At 38.4% G+C, this 23,909-nt stretch overlaps 4 protein-coding genes and 2 pseudogenes across 6 annotated transcripts; 3 read left to right on the top strand and 3 right to left on the bottom strand.

Moving 5' to 3' along the window:
* Positions 1 to 1,011: 1,011 nt before the first annotated feature.
* On the bottom strand, positions 1,012 to 6,322 carry LOC103342159 (cell division control protein 48 homolog D). The gene is made up of 9 exons (XM_089052374.1): positions 5,785 to 6,322; positions 5,492 to 5,657; positions 4,693 to 4,921; positions 3,332 to 4,098; positions 3,019 to 3,240; positions 2,845 to 2,916; positions 2,462 to 2,743; positions 1,659 to 2,018; positions 1,012 to 1,542 (listed from the first exon to the last, which is right to left on the bottom strand). Exons 1-9 carry the CDS (start codon positions 5,811 to 5,813, stop codon positions 1,249 to 1,251), a joined length of 2,421 nt encoding a protein of 806 aa, XP_088908500.1. The 5' UTR covers positions 5,814 to 6,322; the 3' UTR covers positions 1,012 to 1,248.
* A 1,330-nt stretch (positions 6,323 to 7,652) lies between these two features.
* LOC103342160 (UDP-glycosyltransferase 86A1-like) lies at positions 7,653 to 9,771 on the bottom strand. The gene is made up of 2 exons (XM_008245758.3): positions 9,031 to 9,771; positions 7,653 to 8,826 (listed from the first exon to the last, which is right to left on the bottom strand). Exons 1-2 carry the CDS (start codon positions 9,554 to 9,556, stop codon positions 7,880 to 7,882), a joined length of 1,473 nt encoding a protein of 490 aa, XP_008243980.2. The 5' UTR covers positions 9,557 to 9,771; the 3' UTR covers positions 7,653 to 7,879.
* Positions 9,772 to 13,773: 4,002 nt separating this feature from the next.
* Positions 13,774 to 15,761, bottom strand: LOC103342265 (UDP-glycosyltransferase 86A1-like; annotated as a pseudogene). The gene is made up of 2 exons (XR_016126988.1): positions 15,082 to 15,761; positions 13,774 to 14,875 (listed from the first exon to the last, which is right to left on the bottom strand). The product of XR_016126988.1 is annotated as a UDP-glycosyltransferase 86A1-like (transcript).
* A 914-nt stretch (positions 15,762 to 16,675) lies between these two features.
* On the top strand, positions 16,676 to 18,685 carry LOC103342161 (UDP-glycosyltransferase 86A1-like). Its single transcript, XM_008245759.2, has 2 exons — positions 16,676 to 17,375; positions 17,606 to 18,685. The coding sequence occupies exons 1-2, from the start codon at positions 16,844 to 16,846 to the stop codon at positions 18,514 to 18,516; spliced, it is 1,443 nt and encodes a 480-aa protein (XP_008243981.2). The 5' UTR covers positions 16,676 to 16,843; the 3' UTR covers positions 18,517 to 18,685.
* Positions 18,686 to 18,826: 141 nt separating this feature from the next.
* LOC103342162 (UDP-glycosyltransferase 86A1-like) lies at positions 18,827 to 20,177 on the top strand (annotated as a pseudogene). Its single transcript, XR_016126991.1, has 2 exons — positions 18,827 to 19,451; positions 19,665 to 20,177. The product of XR_016126991.1 is annotated as a UDP-glycosyltransferase 86A1-like (transcript).
* Positions 20,178 to 21,285: 1,108 nt separating this feature from the next.
* LOC103342163 (UDP-glycosyltransferase 86A1-like) lies at positions 21,286 to 23,446 on the top strand. Its single transcript, XM_008245760.2, has 2 exons — positions 21,286 to 22,203; positions 22,313 to 23,446. The coding sequence occupies exons 1-2, from the start codon at positions 21,678 to 21,680 to the stop codon at positions 23,224 to 23,226; spliced, it is 1,440 nt and encodes a 479-aa protein (XP_008243982.1). The 5' UTR covers positions 21,286 to 21,677; the 3' UTR covers positions 23,227 to 23,446.
* Positions 23,447 to 23,909: the final 463 nt, after the last annotated feature.

Here is a 23,909-nt window from a genome sequence, read left to right as displayed (position 1 = left end):
CTGAAGCCCGCTGGAAGCGCTATATGGGGCTTGGGCCCCTCAAGCCAAACTGCAATGGTGGAAGTGCTCTAAGTCAACTTAATCTGCTATGCTTGTCCCGCTCTTGATATTTTATTGAGGTTTTAATGGATTTTTAAAAGTTCAAAACTATTCGATCAGGATTTCAAACGAGTATATACAGTTGTGGATATGTTTAAATCCATATTGTGCTCAGTTTCCAAATGCTATAAAACAAGAGAGAGAGAGAGAGAGAGAGAGAATTCAATACGATATTAGAGCAAAGTTTATATTATTATTATTAACGGGTGAAATCTAATATTTGAACTTATACTTCGCACATTTTGCCAGACAGAAAAAGCAGGGCGAGTATGCATCCTTAGAATCAAGGAAGAAGTTTGGCTACTTAAAATTGAAGAGGGGCTCATTTTTATAACTAACGTAAAGTTTTTTTTTTTCCGTTACAAGTTTGTCAATTTTGCCATGTCAAACCCACCTTACTTTTAAGGAGAAGCTGGTCAGTTTTAAGATGTCAAGTTAATCTCAGGTTTGAGTATGCTGCATGCATTTGTTAAGAGAACAAGAGTGTGAGATTTGAGAGGAAGAAGAATTTCTCTGTTTGTGTAGCATAATCTTCTAGTTCGTTTTTGTTTTTGTTTAAAACAAAAGGTAATTGGTGGTACCTACTCCGAACTGATGATGGTTTTTATAAGTTGAAAAGTAAAAAATAATTGATGATTCCAAATCTACCAAAATCAGCTACTTTATCTTTACCTAAGTTCTTATCCAATTTCTCCTATTCTACTCTGAATTCATAATAACCGAGAAAAGGAAAAACCTGTAAAGACTAATCACAATCAGGCATAAAAATCGAACAGTGAAGGGACCGACTGAAGTTTGGGGATGAGGTGAGGGAAAAGAAGAAAACAGAAAAGAAACAATAGGGATTAAAATATAAAAGTAAAACTCAAGGTGAAAAATTAGCAGATAACATCAAACACTGTTCACAACACCTGAAGTAAAACCTGCTGTGTTTTTTAATTATCCATTATAATCTTAAAAGAAAATAATTAACACTGTTTTAAACTTCGTAGTATCCAGGGGTCACCCAATGGCTGGAAACCCCGAGGCCTTTCTGGATACAATAATGTGATTAAATGGGCACTTCCACGGTTCTACCACATCATCAATGGAATACAAAATGCAAAGTTGAAATTCAAACATGAAAAAGACGCGTAATGAGAGACTATCCTAGTTGTAAAGGTCATCTTCATCAGCCCCAGCAGCAACAGTTGCAAAAGGGTCGGATCCAGCGGCTGCACTAGAAGGATTGTCTGCGAACCTGAACTCGGTTCCAAACCCTCTTGACTGCTGCAATGTCTGCGCAAATGCCTGGTATTTGCGGATATCAGCATCACTAACACTCCTACGAGCATACTTCATTGACTCCTCAAAATGAGCTGCCCTGATCTCTGCTACTTCGTCATCAACATCCTCCTCCATCGCCTCAGGATTCTCGCTTCTCCTCCTCTCCCTCTCGATATCCTGCAAGATTAGAAAACAATGGTTATTCAGAAATGGATCCAGAGAAAGAAGTCTTTACATTCCTCCAAAGTGACACAAAGTTGATCCAAGTATCTATGAACACTGCAATATCATACCTTCTCAATATTCTCTCTAATGGCATATTTGCAAGCACGCTGGCATATTTCAGTTATATCAGCACCACTGAATCCTTGGGTGTACTTGGCAAGTGCTCTGATGTCCACATCTTTGGAAACTGGAGATTTCCTCAAACATGATTTGAATATTTGAAAGCGAGATTCCTCATCAGGGAGAGGGATGTAAATTAACTGATCCAGACGTCCTGGACGTAGAAGTGCAGGGTCTATAATGTCAGGTCTGTTGGTGGCCCCAATAATGAAAACAGTTTTCTTAGCAGTCATTCCGTCCATTTCTGTAAGGAGTTGGTTCAAAACCCTGTCAGCTGCACCCCCAGCATCACCTACGCTACTACCCCTCTGCAAGTTGTAGAAATGAAAGTAATAAGCATATAGATGGATAAACACATCAGATAAGGGCCCAAAGGAAAATACTGCAGAAATTCTTGTCACAGAGCTTTCTGCTGAGGCTGTGCCAATAGTTGCAGAGCCCCACAGTAAAAATTAGAAGTCCAGATAATCTACGAAACAGAACTAACATTTCAAGTTTCGGACAAAGAATGCCAAGTTTTTTCCTATTTACTCATTGCTAAATTATGGTGCAAAGCTTTTTTATTTTTCCAAATTAAACCTACTGTTGTTTCTGTAACAGAATGCTAAGTTTTCTCCTATTTAGTCATTGTTAAATGATGGTGCAAACCTTTTTTATATTTCCAAATAAAACTTATTGTTAATTACAATATGCAAATTAGTAACCAGGCATCAGTAACAAGAAATGGTTTTACATAAAGAGTGGTTCAAACCTGAGTAGCAATGGAATCGAGTTCATCAAAGAACAGGACACATGGAGCAGACCCACGGGCCTTGTCGAAAATTTCCCTCACATTGGCCTCACTCTCTCCAAACCACATCGTTAGCAATTCAGGTCCCTTGACACTGATGAAGTTTGCTTGACACTCATTGGCAATAGCTTTGGCGAGAAGAGTTTTACCACATCCAGGAGGACCATAGAAAAGAACTCCCTTTGAAGGTGACATTCCAAATTTCTCAAATTTCTCAGGATGCTCAACAGGATACTGAACAGTCTGCATGACAAGATAATACAGAAATAGATATTATAAGTAACAAAGAAAAATGAGATAAATGAAGTTTTGTAAGATCAACCCATTGTAGTAAACTCAATTACCTCTTGAAGTTCTCGCTTAACATTGTCAAGACCTCCAATATCTTCCCAGCTAACATTGGGCACTTCAACAACCTGGCCAATCAAAAACATGAAATTATGAGTTTCCTCCAATGCACACAAGGCGTCTAATAATCAAAACAAAACTGTCACTTGAAACAAAATGTAAATACTTACTGTTTCACGAAGAGCAGATGGGTTGCTTGTGCCAAGAGCAGTCTTGAAGTGCTCATTTGTCACTGCCATTGAATTCAGGATCTCAGCATCTATTTCCTCATCTTCTAAGTCAATCACATCCATCTTCTCTCTGATGCATTGAAGAGCAGCCTCAGTACACAAAGCAGCTAGATCAGCACCAACATAACCATGTGTGTCCTTAGCTATCTTTTCCAAATCAACCTGGGCAATAAAAGTCCAAAACATTACGTAAGAACTTTCTGAAATATGGGAAAAAAAGGTTGAAAAAGAAAAAGATTGTATTTGACATTACATCTTCAGCAAGCTTCATGTTCTTTGTATGAATACGGACAACCTCGAGACGCCCAACTTCATCTGGTACACCAATATCTATTTCCCTATCAAATCTTCCAAACCTTCTGAGAGCTGGATCAATACTGTTTGGCCGATTTGTAGCCCCCATAACAATTACATGTGCACGAGACTTCAGTCCATCCATGAGCGTCAAGAGCTGGGAAACAATCCTCCTCTCAACTTCTCCATGTGTCTTCTCTCTCTTGGGAGCAATTGAATCAATTTCATCAATAAAGATAATTGATGGTGCATTCTTCTCTGCTTCCTCAAAAGCTTTCCTGAGATTGCTTTCACTCTCCCCAGCCAATTTTGACATGATTTCAGGTCCATTGATGCAGAAAAAGAATGCCCCGGTTTCATTAGCCACAGCTCGGGCAATTAGAGTCTTACCCGATCCAGGAGGTCCATACAGCAGAATACCCTTTGGTGGTTTCACACCAATCGATTTAAATAGTTGAGGATGCCTCAGTGGCAGCTCCACTAATTCACGAATCTGAGCCATCTGTTTCCTAACTCCACCAACATCATCATAGCCAACCTCATTTAATCTCTCCTCATCCTCCCTTTTCACAGGCTCCCCCTCACAGAAGATTTCAGTGTCGGGAGCGACCACACAGTACTCAGAAGGGTCCGTTTCAATAACCTTAAATTCTACACTCCTCATTCCTCCTCTCACAAGGAAGAGATCACCCTTCCTCACTGGACGGTAGGCCTCCAGGAAATAAGCTGCAAAAGTAGACGAGATTTGGTAAAAATGCATGCTGCAAAGAATTAAACAAGAACTTCTTGGTAAAACCATTTTAGTTCTCATAACTATCAGTAATAGCTAAAATATATTTTAAACAGAAACTTATAATCGAATATAAATCCAAAATCAATGGTGACAATATACTGAATCTCTATATACAGTAGGTGTGACACAACAAGGATATATTACTAAACCATTTTCCCCTAATCATATACTCTTTAAATCTGAACACCACCAATTAAATTACGAGTTGTAACATCCTCTTCAACTTGGACACTATCAATTGATTCAACTCTTTAAAGGAAAAGCATCAAATTTCTCAGCATGCAAGCATCTATGAAGTAATAATATGATCAAACACTGTCTCCATTTTTGCAATTATAAGTACCCTGTGCATACAGATATTACTGAACAGAAGCTTTCAAGAGTTGGGGTTGCAATTGATGTTGATATTGACATAGCTTACTAGGAAAGATAGAGTTTCAAACAAAAGCAAACTTTTTTTAAATTCATGATGTGCTACAAATTTTAGCTCCAGTTGCACCTGAGAATAACAAGGGTTAGAAACTCACGTTTCAAGTATGCATCAAACAGATTTCCAGTGACCCCTTCAATAGTGTCATCCACAGGAAGAATGTGGACACGCTTTCCATACTTGACATCAGCACATTGGTGAACAGAAACAACATCCCCCAGCCTAACCCTTAGGTTGCTTCTGACAACCTTGTTCATCCTTATCTTTGGTTCCTCACATGTATCATCAGCCAGGGCAATGCAGATTGTATCCTTCCTTTTCTTTCCCTAAACACCAATAAAAATATATAAACACGAAAAGTTAGTTGCCGTTTATCTTTATAATCCCAAGCACATGCAGAACAATAAAGTTTAGGGAGAGTTCATGCTATTAAGCCCAAGATCTGAACAGCCAATGACAATACTAAGCCAACCAAACCACAACATCGCATGCACAGTTTCAAAAGAAGAGGATAGAAAGAAAGGCATCCATATTAAATCACAACACCCCTTCTCTAAATGCCTAATTTTGGAACCTTGTGAAAAAGCCAATTCCAACATGTAAATAAATACAATAAAATTGTTTTTAATAGTAGAGTTCTACATCAGTAGAAAAGCAAGGAGTAACCATCTAACAGAATTTCGATACAAGAATCCCAACACTTCAGACAGCAGAACACACCCAGTTCCCAGATCCCAAATAAAATACAGAAAACCTGCCAACCCAGATACAATTACAGCATTCACTCACTACCCAAAACCGTAATTCCTATCAGCCCTAACTAGAAAACCCTTGTAAGCAAAATTCTATCAACATTTCATCTTTCGCATATATATAACATGATGCAAAAATCGAACCTTTATCAAGATTGTGTCACCACGAAAGAGCTGGAGCTTCTCCATGGTATCTGGATGGAGCGCGACGACCGAGTTGTCATCGTTGATAGCATCATCCACAACAAGCCGATTCGCAGCCTTCTTGCGCTCAAGGATCGCCGTGCTGAAGTCCCTTTTCGTTCCCTTACTGCAACAAACAAACAAGAAAAGCAAAATCGCATCAAAACCCAGAAAATCCCAAAAGAAAAAAACTTAAATGCAATCGAAGCACAGAGTAGAACCCAGTTGAATTAAACAGGGATCTGGGTAATTACGAGTCTGAAGATTCAGCCTTGTCAGTCATCGTGAAGATGGAGCAGAGAAGACCCAAGTAGACGAAGAGAGAGAGAGTCTGAGATTGTTTTGTCGATTGAAGAGTTCGAAGAGAGAGAGAGCGGAAGAGTAGCTAAAAGCAATTTGGTGAGAGATGGGGGGTTTGGGATATTTATAAGCGAAGGTAACTCCTTTTCTTGTTAGGAAAGAAATGTTTTGGTTTTGGTTTACTTCCTTTTTAGTTCTGGAATATTATTCAAGCTCTGGCTTCTACTTTCTTTCTTTTTTTCTCTCATTGTTATTTTTGGAATGGAAATTCTATTTCTTTTTGTATACCTACAAATATTTTCTTTTCCCTTTAATTTTTTTTGCTAGGAATTTATTTCTTTTGCAATATTTAATTGCAAGGTCAATAATAAAAATGGATTTTTAAAAGAGGGATAGGCAATTCTCTATAGAAGGGTTTTTCGAATAGTTTTGTTATTTTTTGTTTTTACAAAATGTTATTCTAACTACTCTAATGTTGAGGAGGAGCTCAAATTCGGATACAGCACGAGGAGCACACACATATATGTGTTAACATAATTGGTTTTTGTTTTTATTTTTTGTTTATATGAAAAATAAAAATACAACAAGAATAAATATAAGTATTTTACCATGAATACCCACAACATAATTAGAGGACAAAAATACACGTGGATGAGGAGAAATCAATCAAGAGGATATAGAGAGAAACTCTAATTATTCTCTCTTTTGGATTATTCATTCATTACCTTAAAGATGACTAATAAATCTTAATACTTAAAAATTAATGGGCACATTTTTAAAATTTCTAGAATCTTCTATTCCAAGTCCTTGTTTTCATCTGAGTCTGAAGGTGGACTCCGACTAAACAAAACCTTAGTCCAATCAAATTGGGCTCCATACTATTTTCCTTCTTTTTCTTCTAGAATTACAGGCTGGTTGGTTATTGGGTTTTTCTTTATTTTATTTTGGCGGTGAAGTTATTGGGCTTTTTGGTTTCACATCGGCAACGACTGGCCGTTCAGTGACCCAAGTGCTGACGACATCTCGTAAGTATGGCCGACTTCTCATCATCTTGTTGTATTGTATTAAATACAATCACAGCCGTCGATGCGAACGAATGCTTAACTAACAACTACAATTTGATTCAATTTATATCAACCCAACCGATTGAAATCGATTCTAAAATTGTAAAATAAATCTTACTAATTACCAAATCCATTTTTCTACCAATAAAACATTGAATTCGTATTAGTGATTAACCCAAGTGAACCCTTAATTATCTGTCATTTAAGAAGATGGATAAAGTTCCATCCTTTAACCCCTGTTTAAGAAAGTGAATGCTGGAATTTGCATAATTCCAAATACGGCTTAAAGAGAGTAAATAGTTGATAACTTAGGGGGTGTATTCAATTAAGATTTTAAAAGACTATTTAGGGATAAAAAAAAAGTCCACTAAATTTAAGCGATAATTGTCTAGCACCAAGTCCCCTTAGAATCGGAATCAGATTGCTCAAAATAAACTTCCTTCCCCTAGTCCAGTGTAGATCTCATGTGCAAGCAGCTGTTTATTTCATTAGTTTCATTTTCTTTTACAAAAAAACTTGAATTTGAGAAGGAAGATAGGTTTGAAGCCTTATTGGTATGTGTAGAAAGGTCAACGATAACATCACATGCACCCTCATATATATTTGACTCATATATTTGACTTATATGAATAATGAATGGTTTCTTAATACAACCAAATGTTACCCAACTTATAATAAATATTAAAAATATTTCATGCGTGCGTGAGCGATTAAATCTAACGCAACTCAAAAATCAATTCAATATTAAAACGGAAATGTGACGGAAGGCAACCACAAAGCGACACACCGAGTGCAATCTTTCCATTCATGGGATAGGAATGGACAAACAGTTTACGTAAGAGGCACAATAGGCCATAATTTATCGATAAAACAAACCAAAAGTACCTTCTTCACAAAAACCTAGAGACCATGTTCTTACAGTTTTTTTTTTTAAAACATTTGATCAAATCCAACCGACAAAATAGTATTTGGAATGTTTGAAAAACTAGGAAACTTCAGTGTTCTTGAAGCCAAACCCAGTTTTCTCTTGGACTTTAGCCTTCACACCATCTATGAACTGATCAAGATTTCTGTATGATGACCCACCAATAGCCAATGCACCCTCCAATGCTTTTCTGACCTCCTTGACATTCCTCCTCAATTCATCAGCTGATTTTCCACTCATCAGACGGCTGATCTTCTCTGCCACTTCCTCCTTTGTGATTGGTTTTTGGTCACAAAGATTAAGCCCAACCCTCCAATCATCCACCACTAATTTCCTATTAGTGAATTGGTCAGTCAACAAAGGAAAACACAACAAGGGAAGATTGCACCATATGCTTTCCAATATTGAATTCCATCCACAATGTGTTATGAAGCCTCCAATTGCAGGGTGTGAGATCACCTCAATCTGAGAGCACCATGGCACAATCAACCCCTGCTCTTGATCTTTGATCTCATCTTCAAATCCAACGGGTAGGATTTCGGGTTCGTCAGAGCTGACTATATCAGGACGAAGTACCCAAATAAAACCAACTTTGCTGAGCAAAAGCCCATTGGCTATTTCCTCGATCTCTCTTTTGCTAGCATGAGCATAGCTACCAAATGACACGTACAAAACTGAGCCACGTGACCTAGTGCTGAGCCATTGGATGCAATCTGACTCGGACCACAGGCTTGTGGCCACACGGCTCTTGGTGAACCCGGGGGGAAATATTGGTCCAATTGAATATATTTGTTGCCTTTCTTGCAAGGCTGAAATGGTCTCAGATTCAAGCTCTTGGACTGTGTTACAAAGAATGAAATCCGCGTTTTTAATTTTCTCAAAGGCCTTGACTATGATCCGGTGTATTGGTGAAGTGTAATCATTAGGTTGAAGGTACGATGATAAGTCCTTTGGTTCAATTGCGCGTACACCCGGTATGTAATTGATCGTGTCTTGGCGAGGATTAGCTAATGTTACACACACAAACTATACATGAATACAAAATATTGTTGTCATGCTAGATATTTAATATGTTATGTTGATATACTATCAATCTGGACCACAATATTGTAATCAATTATCCATATTAACAGTGATTAGCTAGTATTATTGTATTGTCGGATACAAGAGAGTTGTGTATCAGAGAGTTACTTGGAGAAAAGGGTACTTACCATGAGAAGTAAAATGACCATGACCATTTTTGTTGAGGAGGTCTAGGTGATAGTAGAGGTTGAAGACCAGAGCTGGTTCGGTCCAGAATGAGACAGTGACTAGGTTATACTTTTTGGCTATGTTTGTTGTCCACTCAAAGAAAGTATCTGATATCAAGCAATTGACTGGTGGGTTGGAGAGGACTAGTTTTGCTAGAAGCTCATCAACTTGAGCTGGGAAATCATGTATAACACTCTCCCAAAACTGGTCGTGGTTGAGAGATCGATCGAATTCGACTGGGAAGCCATCATTGATTGTTACATAACGTATGTCTAGGCCAGATTGAAGAACCCCCTTGAAAATATTATCATCTTCCATGGCGTGGGACTTGACTGTCTGGTGGTGAACTGCTTCAGTGTTGACAAAGGTGACTGTGATGCCCTTTGATGCAAGCTTTATGGCAAGATGGACGGCTGGGATTACATGGCCTTGCAGAGGGTAGGCAAACAGGACAACGTGAGGATGTTTTGAAGTATTGTTTTCCATCTGTGGGTGTGAGTGAGAGAGCGAGAGAGAGATGACCTATAAGTGCAAGATATCTGCAGCTCAAACTTGGGAGACGGTTCAAAGAAAAAAGAAAATAAAAGAAAAGAAGAAGAAGAAAGAAAAAAGATTTTGCCCAAACACTTTGGAGCTCAGAGCAGGGCATGAGGCATCAAGATTAGCCAAGCTCTATATAGCAACCAGATCCCTATACAGCTTAGGTGATGTGCTTGAATTGTCACTATGCCTAAGAATAGTCACAGTAATGATAAGGAAGGACCCATCAATGATATAACCAGACAAAAGGAAACTTACATATAATATATATATATATATATATATATATATATAGTTTTACTGCATAATTATTAGGCCAAAGTATGAATTATTTTTCTGGGTGAAAAATAGGATAATATTTTCATTGAGTAAATTCAAGGGGGTTCATTCAGTGCAAAAAATTCCAACCAAGAGGACGTCTTCATCCCATATTACAACATCCTAATATTTAATAGCATGAGCAGCAAGTTTGTGAGCTACAATATATTACAACATCTAGGAATATAAGAGATAGAAATCTTCTGAAACAAAGTGAATCACCCCTTAACTTCATCAATGAGATTGCCAAAGTATGATGTGTGACGTCTTTGATCTAATTATAGTAATTAACCCTTTTTAATTCATTGGATGGATGATTCTACTGAGGATGGTCGACAATTCAAGGCATGTCACTTCACCAATAAACCCCACTAAAGCAGAAAAATTTACTTGCATCGGGGATATCACTGTTTTACTATCCTTGGCAAAAAACACAATGGCATGTGATATTCCCGTTTCTGTCATTTTCATTGCATGAAAGTCTTTCTCCCACCAAAGACATGATTGTAATGCCTACCAACCAATCCGATGATTGGAAAATTACAAAAGACATGAACATGACTTCCTCATCACGGTCACTTTTTTTTTTGGGACGAAAAGGAACTTCATGAAGAGCCAAAGGCCACGAACGGAACATATTAACTAAGCCAGCACACACTCAGCCAAAGCAAGCAAGTGGAGAGGCTAACTTAGTACAAAATATAGATAAGAACATTAGTTTGGTGGTCCTGGAAGACCATCCGCTTCCAACACTCCCTGAAGAGACGGTGGTGGCCTTTCAACCCAGCAACGCTATGATGCCAATACTAGCACACACTTTAGTCTTAGAAAGATGGTAACAACCACATGAACTTGAAAAGAAATGTGTTTCAATTTATAGGTGTAAAAAATCTGTAACTTGAAAAGAAATTGTGTTTCAATTTATAGGTTTAAAAAATCTGTAACTTGAAAAGAAATTGTGTTTCAAATTAGCACGTAAGTGGCATATGTTAGGATAAATTAGACTTTTAGAGGTGTAAAAAACCTCATATACGTGCCGTTGAAATACGATGAAACTAACCAAATGTCTTTCAATTTGCATTCCAACAATTGCAAAAATTAAAATTACATGTACCAAAATAAAACTTTGCCCATCCTACATGGACCGAAAACATATTTTGGCTTGGACAATTCAAAGCCTCGTGCAATCATGGTACCTCTCCCTATTCAAATCTCCTTGAGCCTTGATTGTGTTGAGTCTTGCTCGACTTTTTTAGTTTAGATTGACAGTCTAACGACATAAACTTATTGATACTATTTACATGCTTCTGTTTTTATTGGTTGATTTATTAGTTAATCGTGAGGACAGCATCGATTATCTAATGAATTGATTTAAGGAAATCCAAGATTACTTCTTCTGTTGAGTCCTTTTTTGGGGTCTGAATAAAGTATTTTTTTGGTCAGAGTTGGGTTACTTTTGTAGTTTGTCTTGTTCGTCAGGGAACCATATGAAAGGGCTTTATCTTGATGGGTTCCATCATCCATGTGTGATGGAAGTCTTTGTCGGGTTATAATAGTAGTTGCCTTGTTGGTTAGTGAACCTTGTGAAAGAGCGGTCCAAGTTTCTCTCACTGAATTGTTTATTCAAAAGAAGAGAATAAAAGGAGGTGAGGCGAGGCAACTTGTTGAAATATGGAGCGAACCAGAGGTTACAAGAAATTTGGAATATTGTCTTACCATATATAAATAAAAGATAATACACCGCTTTATGTTATCTGCTAAAAATAGTTGCTTCACTGAATGGGAGTCATCTGGCCACATATCAGATTTTTGTGATTTCAGAACTTGCCTACTTCCTCAAGCACACACAGAAACAGAGCCATGGAGGAGGACACTCAGTGCACAAAGCCTCATGCAATCTTGGTACCTCTCCCTCTCCAAGGCCATGTTATCCCATTTACCAATCTGGCAGTGAAGCTTGCTTCAAATGGTTTCACCATCACTTTTATCAACACTCAATACATTCACCACCAGATAACCAAATCCCAACCCAACAACAAAACTGAACAAGATGACATCTTTGCCCGCAGCGCGCAAGTCCGGACTTGACATACGCTACAAAACAGTGTGTGATGGTTTTCCACTAGCCTTTAACCGATTTCAAAACCTTGACCAATTTCTTGAGGGTCATTTACATGTCTACCCTGCCCATGTTGATGAACTGGTTGGAGATTTAGTCCAATCTGACCCCTCAATCACTTGCTTTATTGCTGATACCTTCCACACCTGGCTAGAAACCATAGCCAACAAGTACAACCTTGTCAATGTTCCCTTTTGGACTCAACCAACTTTAGTCTTAAGCATCTACTATCACTTGGACCTCCTCAGACAAAATGGTCATTTTGGTTTTCATGGTATGCACCCTCTCATAAATCTCCCAAACTTTTGCTTAACTCATATATGCCTTTATGGGGGCTAAATGCCTTTTTGTTGGCTTTTGACATTTTAGTTTTTGGCTCGGGAACATGATCTTCGTGTTATACTGTACTAGTTTAGCTAGGTTTGTTCATATTTGTTTTCTATTAGTTTTATGGCCGGTGCTTTTGCTCGGCTTTGTTTGTATTGTTCTCTACCCCTTTGAGGGTTTGCAATGAATTGCAACTTCAAAAAAAAAAAAAAGGAACCTGGGTCATTGGGACATAATCACAAACACCTACCACGCTAGATTTTAGGGTCAAATGTCTACTTGCTCTTTTATGTTTCTTATTTTTGTTGGAATATTGGGTTTTTTGGGTTTCTTGGCTGGGAAACATGTGCTTTGGCTTGGCGCCAAGGAGTTCAACAATTCCCTGTTGTTATTTTTAGCATATGAAGTTGGTGGGTGTCTGGGAAAAGCTCGGCTTGGGCTTGCTGCTTGCTTTGTTGTTCATCTTCTTCAGCAGGTAGAGAGAGAAAAAAAAAAATCCCACGTTAAAAATCCAATGGGTTATGGTGGGATTTGAGATAGGGCTTGGTATTTATACATTTCACTAAAAAATCTCACACAATCTCATATTTAAAAAAATCTGTCGAAATTAGTAAGTTTTTGAATACCATAAAACTTTTTGTTACTTGTTTAAAGTCTTGATTGAATACCACTGGATTTCGACACCCTCATTTAAAAATTATAATAGTCAGTTTGGCATTACTGTGCTGTGAAAATAATCTGTCAAATTTCTTTGTGAGAGAAAGCAGTTTGACGTTTGGTAAACTTTTTGTTAAAAGTGTTGTTGGTATCGATTCCCGCATAATCAAAAAATGATTATCGTATAATCATTAAATCTAACGCCTCTTCAAAACTGATTCCTACATAATCGAAAACGAAAGCACTTCATTAGCTGCTTTTCCTTATGGCTTTCTCTCACATCAATTTTTAATAATAAGTGATTTTCTCATAGTTTACTAAACGGTCTGGGCTTCCCAAATTTTTTAAAAAATCACATATCACCCCAAATAAGCAATGTCAAACTGGCACGTAATGGAATACCACAAGACTTGTTTAGATTATTTAAAAGTCTTAATTGAATACCACAAGACTTATTTATTCCAAAATAATCTTTTAAAATTCCAATTAAATACACCCCAAATAGTTAAGAATATTTATTTATTTCAGGTGTTGTGTCGGACCTCACCCATAAGAGCCTAATATGACCAAATGTTACCCCACTTATAATAAATATTAAAAATATTTTATACGTGCGTGAGCGATTAATTCTAACGCAACTCAAAAATCAATTCAATATTAAAACGGAAATGTGACGGAAGGCAACCACAAAGCGAAACACCGAGTGCAATCTTTCCATTCATGGGATGGAATGGACAAACAGTTTACGTAAGAGGCACAATAGGCCATAATTTATCGATAAAACAAACCAAAAGTACCTTCTTCACAAAAACCTAGAGACCATGTTCTTACAGTTTTTTTTTTTAAAACATTTGATCAAATCCAACCGACAAAATAGTATTTGGAATGTTTGAAAAACTAGGAAACTTCAGTGTTCTTGAAGCCAAACCCAGTTTTCTCTTGGACTTTAGCCTTCACACCATCTATGAACTGATCAAGATTTCTGTATGATGACCCACCAATAGCCAATGCACCCTCCAATGCTTTTCTGACCTCCTTGACATTCCTCCTCAATTCATCAGCTGATTTTCCACTCATCAGACGGCTGATCTTCTCTGCCACTTCCTCCTTTGTGATTGGTTTTTGGTCACAAAGATTAAGCCCAACCCTCCAATCATCCACCACTAATTTCCTATTAGTGAATTGGTCAGTCAACAAAGGAAAACACAACAAGGGAAGATTGCACCATATGCTTTCCAATATTGAATTCCATCCACAATGTGTTATGAAGCCTCCAATTGCAGGGTGTGAGATCACCTCAATCTGAGAGCACCATGGCACAATCAACCCCTGCTCTTGATCTTTGATCTCATCTTCAAATCCAACGGGTAGGATTTCGGGTTCGTCAGAGCTGACTATATCAGGACGAAGTACCCAAATAAAACCAACTTTGCTGAGCAAAAGCCCATTGGCTATTTCCTCGATCTCTCTTTTGCTAGCATGAGCATAGCTACCAAATGACACGTACAAAACTGAGCCACGTGACCTAGTGCTGAGCCATTGGATGCAATCTGACTCGGACCACAGGCTTGTGGCCACACGGCTCTTGGTGAACCCGGGGGGAAATATTGGTCCAATTGAATATATTTGTTGCCTTTCTTGCAAGGCTGAAATGGTCTCAGATTCAAGCTCTTGGACTGTGTTACAAAGAATGAAATCTGCGTTTTTAATTTTCTCAAAGGCCTTGACTATGATCCGGTGTATTGGTGAAGTGTAATCATTAGGTTGAAGGTACGATGACAAGTCCTTTGGTTCAATTGTGCGTACACCCGGTATGTAATTGATCGTGTCTTGGCGAGGATTAGCTAATATTACACACACAAACTATACATGAATACAAAATATTGTTGTCATGCTAGATATTTGATATGTTATGTTGATATACTATCAATCTGGACCACAATATTGTAATCAATGATCCATATTAACAGTGATTAGCTAGTATTATTGTATTGTCGGATACAAGAGATAGTTATGTATCAGAGAGTTACTTGGAGAAAAGGGTACTTACCATGAGAAGTAAAATGACCATGACCATTTTTGTTGAGGAGGTCTAGGTGACAGTGACTAGGTTATACTTTTTGGCTATGTTTGTTGTCCACTCAAAGAAAGTATCTGATATCAAGCAATTGACTGGTGGGTTGGAGAGGACTAGTTTTGCTAGAAGCTCATCAACATGAGCTGGGAAATCATGTAGAACACTCTCCCAAAACTGGTCGTGGTTGAGAGATCGATCGAAATTCAACCGGGAAGCCATCGTTGATTGTTACATAACGTATGTCTAGGCCAGATTGACGAACCCCATTGAAAATATTATCATCTTCCATGGCGTGGGACTTTACTATCTGGTGGTGAACTGCTTGAGTGTTGACAAAGGTGACTGTGATGCCTTTTGATGCAAGCTTTATGGCAAGATGGACGGCTGGGATTACTTGTAGAGGGTAGGGAAATATGACAGCATGAGGATGTTTGAAGTATTGTTTTCCATCTGTGGGTGTGAGTGAGAGAGCGAGAGAAAGAGAGAGAGAGAGATGACCTATAAGTGCAAGATATCTGCAGCTCAAACTTGGGAGAAGGTTCAAACCAAAGAGAAAAGAAAAGAAAAGAAAAAGAAGAGAGAAAAAGGATTTTTCCCAAGCACTTTGGAGCTCAGAGCGGGCATGAGGCATCAAGATTAGCCAAGCTTTATATAGCAACCAGATCCCTATACAGCTTAGGTGATGTGCTTGAATTATCACTAAGCCTAATAATAGTCACAGTGATGACAAGGAAGGACCCATCGATTATATAACCAGACAAAAGGAAACTTACATATATATTTTACTTTTGGAGTTTTACTGCATAATTATTAGGCCGAAGTATGAAATTTTTTTTTTTCGGGGTGAAAAATAGGAAAATAAGAGATAGAAATCTTCTGAAACAAAGTGAATCACCCCTTAACTTCATCAATGAGATTGCCAAAGTATGATTTTGCAATGGAAAAAAGTGATGCGTGGTAATTATGTCGAAATAATTGACCAGATAAGTCATATTGTTCTTGAATTCCGTTTTGAATTGAAATGATATAGTAAACTACATGGGTTTAAATCACAACAATTGAAATTTGAAACTATATAGATTAGAGTGAAATTTCAATCAAACTACACGGATTAAAATCATACTTTGGCCTAATTACAGATATGAGATGTAAAGAGGATATCAATTATATATGTAAGTGGCTGATTACAAAAGACAATTGTACTGCCTACCAACCAATCTGATGATTGGAAAATTACGAAAGAGACGAATATGACTTCCACATTAGTTTTAGAAAGATGGAAACAACCACATGAACTTGAAAAGAAATTGTGTTTCAAATTAGCACGTAAGTGGCATATGAAAAGGGTTATCTTGATGGGTTCCATGTGTGATGAGGGAGTTAAATGGATATATATATATATATATATATATGAAGTCTTTGTTGGGTTCTTTTTGTAGTTGCCTTGGTGGTTAGTGAACCTTTTGAAAGAGTGGTCCAAGTTTGTCTCTCACTGAATTGTTTATTCAAAAAAGAGAATAAAAGGAGGGGAGGTGAGTCAACTTGTTGAATCATGGAGCAAACCAGAGGTTACAAGAAATTTGGTCTTACCAGATAGAAATAAAAGATAATACACCCCTTCATGTTATCTGCTAAAAATAGTTGACTCCACTGAATGGGAGTCATCTGGCCACATATCAGATTTTTGTGATTTCAGAACTTGCCTACTTCCTCAAGCACACACAGAAACAGAGCCATGGAGGAGGACAATCAATGCACAAAACCTCATGCAATCTTGGTACCTCTCCCTCTCCAAGGCCATGTTATCCCATTTACCAATCTGGCAGTGAAGCTTGCTTCAAATGGTTTCACCATCACTTTTGTCAACACTCAATATATTCACCACCAGATAACCAAATCCCAACCCAACAACAAAACTAAACAAGATGACATCTTTGCCGCAGCGCGCAAGGCCGGACTGGACATACGCTACAAAACAGTGAGTGATGGCTTTCCACTAGCTTTCAACCGATTTCAGAACCTTGACCAATTTCTTGAGGGTCATTTACATGTCTACCCTGCCCATGTTGATGAACTGGTTGGAGATTTAGTCCTATCTGACCCCTCAATCACTTGCTTTATTGCTGATACCTTCCACACCTGGCCAGAAACCATAGCCAACAAGTACAACCTTGTCAATGTTTCCTTTTGGACTCAACCAGCTTTAGTCCTAAGTATCTACTATCACTTGGACCTCCTCAGACAAAATGGTCATTTTGGTTTTCATGGTATGCTCCCTCTCATAAATCCCCCAAACTTTTGCTTAACTTGCATATGGAATGGTGTCTAGTTAATTTAACAACATGAAATCTCACATTGTCAATCTAAAGTTTAAACCATTTGATTGCGTGGAGTCTTGTTCGAATGTTTAGTCTACTAGATTCACAGCATGATGACATGAACATTAGCAAAGTTATATAACTACATGTATCTGTGTTTTTTTGGGTTGACTTATTAGATAAACGCGAGGACATCATCGATTACATACCGGGTGTGCAGGCAATTGAACCAAAAGACTTGATGTCACATCTCCAAACTACTGATTTATTATCCCCAATGCTCAGAATCATTTACAAGGCATTCCATGAAGTTAAAAGAGCAGATTTTATTTTGATTAATGCAGTGCAAGAACTTGAATCTGAGACCCTTTCAGCCTTGCATGAGAAGCAGCCCACATATGCAATTGGCCCTGTCTTCCCCAGTAAAACTACTAAGAGTATTGTGGCTACCAATCTGATGTCTGAGTTTGACTGTACTCAATGGCTCAATGCCAAGCCTCATGGTTCAGTTTTGTTTATTTCATTTGGTAGTTATGCTCAAGTTACTACAAAAGATATTGAGGAAATAGCTCATGGACTTTTGCTTAGTAAAGTGAGCTTCATCTGGGTACTTCGCCCTGACACTACAAGTTATGAAGAAACCAATATCCTACCCGTTGGATTTGACGATGAGATTAAAGACAGAGGGATGATAGTGCCATGGTGCTCTCAGATTAAGGTGCTTTCACATCCGGCAGTGGGAGGGTTCTTAACGCATTGTGGATGGAATTCCATACTTGAAAGTATGTGGTGTGGTGTTCCCATGCTGTGTTTTCCTCTATGGACTGACCAAATCACTAATAGGAAACTAGTAGTTGATGATTGGGGCATTGGACTGAATATTTGTGATGGGGTAAAACCCATCACAAGACTGGAGGTGGCAGAGAAGATCAACCATGTGATGAGTGGAAAATTGGGCCATGGTTTGCAGAAGGAGATAAAAATTGTAAGGCAAACAATGCAGGATGCGTTGGCTTTAAATGGGTCATCACAGAAGAATTTCTTTCAATTCATAAGTGATGTAAAGAACAAAGTTCAGACACGAAACTGACTTCCGCATTGCCACAATCTTGTGCTTCTGCTTCATCATCTGATTGTCATTAGATCATCATTAGCATAAAACGCTTCATTAGCAATGTGAAATCCAAAATACACAAGAATGTGGCATATCTGTGGATCTATTATCATGTTTTAAATCAATATTATTGAGTTGAGTTCCAATCTCTGATTAAAGAAGATACTGTTTGTTTAAATTCTAAAAATAGTTTGTGGGAAGTTGGAACATTAGCCCCACGCCACGTGCTAAAAGCAGTTGACCTCATCTGACCACACATTGCAAAAGATGTGCTTTAGCTTTCATCGGTCCATTAGCTTTTGTGATTTCGGCACTTGCCCTCTCTCTCGCGCCGATAAATGACCACATACTCGCAGACATAGAGAGATGCACACACTGAGAGAGCCATGGAGGACAAGCATTCACAGCCTCATGCTATCATGGTGCCTATGCCTCTCCAAGGCCATCTTCTCCCACATACCCATCTGGCCATGAAGCTTGCATCAAATGATTTCACCATCACTTTTGTCAACACCCAACACATTCACCACCAGATAACCAAATCCCAACCCAATGACACTGAAGATCAAGATGACAACTTTGCCACAGCATGAAAGTCAGGCCTAGACATACGCTACAAGACCGTGAGTGATGGTTTTCCACTAGCTTTCAACCGATTTCAGAACCACAACCAAGCTGTTGAGGGCCTTTGCATGTCTTCCCTGCCCATGTTGATGAACTTGTTGGAAATTTAGTCCGATCTGACCCCTCGGTCACTTGCTTGATTGCTGATACCTTCCACCCATGGTCAGCAACCATAGCCAACAAATACAACCTTGTCAATATTTCCTTCTGGACTCAACCACCTCTAGTCTTAAGCATCTACTATCACTTGGATCTCCTCAGAGAACGTGGTCATTATGGTTCACATGGTATGTAATAACTTTCACATAAATTCGCATGAGCTTTGATTACATTACATTCTTACATTGCAGTCTTGTTCTCACGTCTTACATGTTATGTTGCTAGATTGTCAATTAAAATCACAAGTTTTAAAAGAATTCACTGATCAATACTTCATATTGACATTTTGACAAGAGAAAACATCCTATTACGAATCTCAATTTTTTTGGTTGGTGTATTAGATAATCGAGAGGACACCATCGATTATATACCTGGGGTGCAGGCTATTGAACCAAAGGACTTGATGTCACACCTCCAAGAAGCTGATATATCAACACCGATGCACCGAGCCCTACACAAGGCATTCCATGAAGTGCAAAGGGCAGATTTTATTTTGTGTAATACAGTACAAGAACTTGAATCAAACACCCTTTCAGCCTTGCAAGAGAAGCAACCCACATATGCAGTTGGCCCTGTTTCCCCCAATAACCCACAAAAAGTATTGTGGCTACCAATCTAAAGAGGAGATTTACATAGATCTCCCTCATGTTATTCCTGTAACCTCTAAGGAGGGTGTTGTGTGTAAGCTGCGGAAGTTTTTATATGGATTAAAGCAGTCCCCAAGAGCCTGGTTTGGGAGATTTGCAGCATCTATGAAGAAATTTGGGTATGTACAAAGTAACTCAGACCATACTTTGTTTCTAAAGCGTCATAAAGGTAAATTGATAGCTTTAATTATTTATGTTGATGATATGATTGTGACTGGAGATGATCAGGCAGAAATGCAAAATCTTCAGAAGTATCTGGCTTCCGAGTTTGAGATGAAGTCATTGGGTGATTTGAAGTACTTTCTTGGGATTGAAGTTTCTAGATCTAAACATGGTGTTTTTCTGTCTCAAAGAAAATATATTTTGGATTTACTTGCATAGACTGGAATGTTAGATTGTAAACCAATTGATAACCCTAGTGAACAGAATCATAAGTTGGGGTTGTATCCTGATCAAGTCCCTACAGATAAAGAGCGTTATCATCAACGACTTGTGGGGAAATTGATTTATTTATCTCATACACGTCCTGATATTGCATATGCAGTGAGTGTAGTGAGTTAGTTTATGCATTCTCCTAATGAAGATCATATGGGTGCTGTAATGCGCATCTTGAGGTATCCGAAAGTAACTCCTGGAAAAGGGTTAATGTTTTCCAAGTATGGTCATACAGATGTGGAAGGATACACCGATGCTGATTGGGCAGGTTCGGCTACTGATAGACGTTCTACGTCTGGGTATTTTACGTTTGTTGGTGGTAATCTTGTTACTTGGAGAAGCAAGAAACAAAAGGTGGTGTCTCGATCTAGTGCTGAGGCCGAGTATCGTGGAATGGCCCATGGTGTATGTGAGTTACTGTGGTTGAGGAGGTTATTGAGAGATCTTGGCTTTGGGCCTAAGAAACCTATGGATTTATATTGCGATAATAAGGCTGCGATTGCAATTGCTCATAACCCTGTACAACATGATTGTACAAAGCTTGTTTCCTTCCCATTCATCAGTTCTGAGTATCAATTAGCAGATGTCCTTACGAAGGCTGTTTCTACTAGTATCTTCCACAACTCGCTTCACAAGTTGGGCATGCGTGACATCTTTGCTCCAACTTGAGGGGGAGTGTTGGCGAGATATCCTAGTCTTATTAGGATATTTCTTTCTTATTCTATTAGGATTTTATTAATTTGTTTCCTTTTTGTATAGATATTATGTAATTATGATTTTTCTTATTTCCTAGTATAACCCTAGTATGGTTTGTAACCTTGTATTATAAATACCTCCTTTCGGAGAATGAAATATATCTGAAAAATATTCTACCCATATTGTTTGACTGATGTAAAGGCTGAAATTCAAAAACGAGTGTGACTTCCACATTGCTACTGTGTGGTTCTGCTTCCTCATTTCTTTGTCATCTTTGTCATTAGCGCAACCTCTAAATTAGCACAAAACCAAATTATAATGAGTCTTTCCACTACTTTGAGAATATTGTCGGTGAATCTTTTGATTTTTGTCGACAAGAATCCAAAGTGTGATTCATTTTCTTGGTTTAGAAAGACACTGTTTTGTTTATAGTTTAAAAACAGTTTGTGGAAAATTAGACTTCTGCCCCACCACCCCTTATCCTAAGAAAGAAAACAAAACTTTGTGTGTGTATTTGTATAAGCACACAGAGCCACAAACTCACAAACAGAGAGAGAAACAGACACAGAGGGAGCCATGGAGGACAAGCATTCAAAGCCTCATGCAATCATGGTGCCTCTCCCTCGCCAAGGCCATGTTATCCCATTTACCCATCTGGCCTTGAAGCTTGCCTCAAATGGTTTCACCATCACTTTTGTCAACACCCAAATTATTCACCACCAGATAACCAAATCCGAATCCAATGGCAGTGAAGGTCAAGAAGACATCTTTGCTGCAGCGCGAAAGTCTGGTCTAGACATTCGCTACAGAACAGTGAGTGACGGTTTTCCACTAGCCTTCAACCGGTCTCAGAATCTTGATCAATATCTTGAGGGTCTATTGCATGTCTTCCCTGCACATGTTGATGAACTTGTTGGAAAGTTAGTCCAATCTGACCCTTCAATCAGTTGCTTGATTGCTGATACCTTCCACACCTGGCCAGCAACCATAGCCAACAAGTATAACCTTGTCTACATTTCCTTCTGGACTGAAACAGCTTTCGTCTTGTGCATCTACTATCACATGGACCTCCTCAGAAAAAATGGTCATTTTGGTTCTCATGGTGAGTAATAACCTTCTCATATCCAACATGTTATGCTATCAGATTGTCAATAAAAAAGACGAGAAGATTTTTCATTATGTATATCTGATTTTTCTGGTTGATTTATTAGATAATCGCGAGGACACGATCGATTACATACCTGGTGTGCAGGCTATTGAACCAAAGGACTTGGTATCACACCTACAAGCTACTAATACATCAACAGCAGCTCACAGAATCCTATACAAGGCCTTCCAACAAGTTACAAATGCAAATTTTATTTTGTGTAACACAGTGCAAGAACTCGAATCCCAGTCCCTTCTAGCCTTGCAAGAGAAGCAACCCACATATGCAATTGGCCCTGTCTTCCCCAGTAAAGCCACCAAGAGTGTGGTGGTGGCAACCAACCTCATCTCCGAGTTTGACTGTACAGAATGGCTCAATGCCAAGCCTCCTGGTTCAGTTCTGTATATTTCATTTGGAAGCTACGCTCAAGTTACTAAGAATGTGGTAGAAGAAATAGCTCATGGGCTTTTGCTTAGTAGAGTGAGTTTCATTTGGGTGCTACGCCCTGATACTATAAGTCATGGTGAACTTGAAACCTCGATCCTACCCGTTGGATTTGAAGATGAGATTAAAGATAGAGGGATGATTGTGCCATGGTGCTCTCAGATTGAGGTGCTTTCAAATCCAGCAATAGGAGGGTTCTTGACTCATTGTGGATGGAATTCCATACTGGAAAGTATGTGGTGTGGTGTTCCAATGTTGTGTTATCCTATATTGACTGACCAAACCACCAATAGGAAACGTGTAGTTGATGATTGGGGGATTGGACTCAATCTTTGTGATGGGATTAAACCCATTACAAGGATGGAGGTAGCAGAGAAGATCAACCGTCTGATGAGTGGAAGGTTGGGTGATGGATTGCAGAAGGAGATCAAGAAGATGAGGCAAAAATTGGAGGATGGGTTGGCTGTAAATGGGTCATCACAGAAGAACTTATGTCAATTCATTAGTGATGTAAAGGCCAAAATTCAAACATGAATTTGATTTTTCACATTGCCACTGCCACTAAGTAGTTCTGCTTCATCATCTCATTAAAGATTTTTTTTTGGTCACATATCTCATTAAAGATTGGTTCTTATTAATGCAGCAACATGGCATGGAAGTTTCCATTGTAATTCTAGTGGCCAAACTTTTCAGTTGTAACTTGTCAAGATTTTGCTGAATAAAACACTTAAGTTTCTTTCTTCCAATTTTTTTATGAAAGTTCCTTTCTTTCAATTTTTGGCTCTCCCACTCTAGCAAGCACAAAGTGACCAAGTGAAAGGGCACATCGGCACTGATTCCCTGAATCAATTTTTTCACGTCCAGTCTAGCATGCTCAACTCAAATGAAACATCAAAGTCGGAGCGAGCAGCAGAGCTCCATGGAATTATTTTTGCTTGAGATATACTGTTAATCAAATTGCATTTTAATACCCTTGTTTCCGAAGAAAACTCGGATAATCTAAGCTATAGAACAATATTTCTATCATGTTTCCCAGCGTTTCTCACAAACCAAACAGAACATATAATCAACCAGCCATTTTTCTTTCCTTGTTTTTTCTTTAAAAAAAAAATTTAAAAATTTGTTTTCATTTAGCTGATCCTTTCTTTTCTAACAACAGATGAAATCGACATTTCTATCAACTGCATATCATCTAAATATTATATTTAAATTGTACA

Source organism: Prunus mume, linkage group LG1 (assembly GCF_029339155.1).
Source record: "Prunus mume cultivar Tortuosa linkage group LG1, ASM2933915v1, whole genome shotgun sequence".
Lineage (NCBI taxonomy): Eukaryota > Viridiplantae > Streptophyta > Magnoliopsida > Rosales > Rosaceae > Prunus > Prunus mume.
This window is presented reverse-complemented; position numbering and strand designations above follow the sequence as displayed.

Excerpts from the sequence above, each read along its gene's own strand:
- LOC103342163 (XM_008245760.2), top strand. The coding sequence starts at position 21,678 with ATGGAGGACAAGCATTCAAAGCCTCATGCAATCATGGTGCCTCTCCCT. Across the intron at positions 22,204-22,312 it reads TGGTCATTTTGGTTCTCATG|ATAATCGCGAGGACACGATC; the intron begins GTGAGTAATAAC and ends TTGATTTATTAG.
- LOC103342159 (XM_089052374.1), bottom strand. The coding sequence starts at position 5,813 with ATGACTGACAAGGCTGAATCTTCAGACTC. Across the intron at positions 4,922-5,491 it reads GTGACACAATCTTGATAAAG|GGAAAGAAAAGGAAGGATAC; the intron begins GTTCGATTTTTG and ends ATTGGTGTTTAG. Across the intron at positions 2,917-3,018 it reads CATCTGCTCTTCGTGAAACA|GTTGTTGAAGTGCCCAATGT; the intron begins GTAAGTATTTAC and ends TTGATTGGCCAG.
- LOC103342161 (XM_008245759.2), top strand. The coding sequence starts at position 16,844 with ATGGAGGAGGACAATCAATGCACAAAACCTCATGCAATCTTGGTACCT. Across the intron at positions 17,376-17,605 it reads TGGTCATTTTGGTTTTCATG|ATAAACGCGAGGACATCATC; the intron begins GTATGCTCCCTC and ends TTGACTTATTAG.
- LOC103342160 (XM_008245758.3), bottom strand. The coding sequence starts at position 9,556 with ATGGAAAACAATACTTCAAAACATCCTCACGTTGTCCTGTTTGCCTAC. Across the intron at positions 8,827-9,030 it reads TGGTCATTTTACTTCTCATG|CTAATCCTCGCCAAGACACG; the intron begins GTAAGTACCCTT and ends GTGTAACATTAG.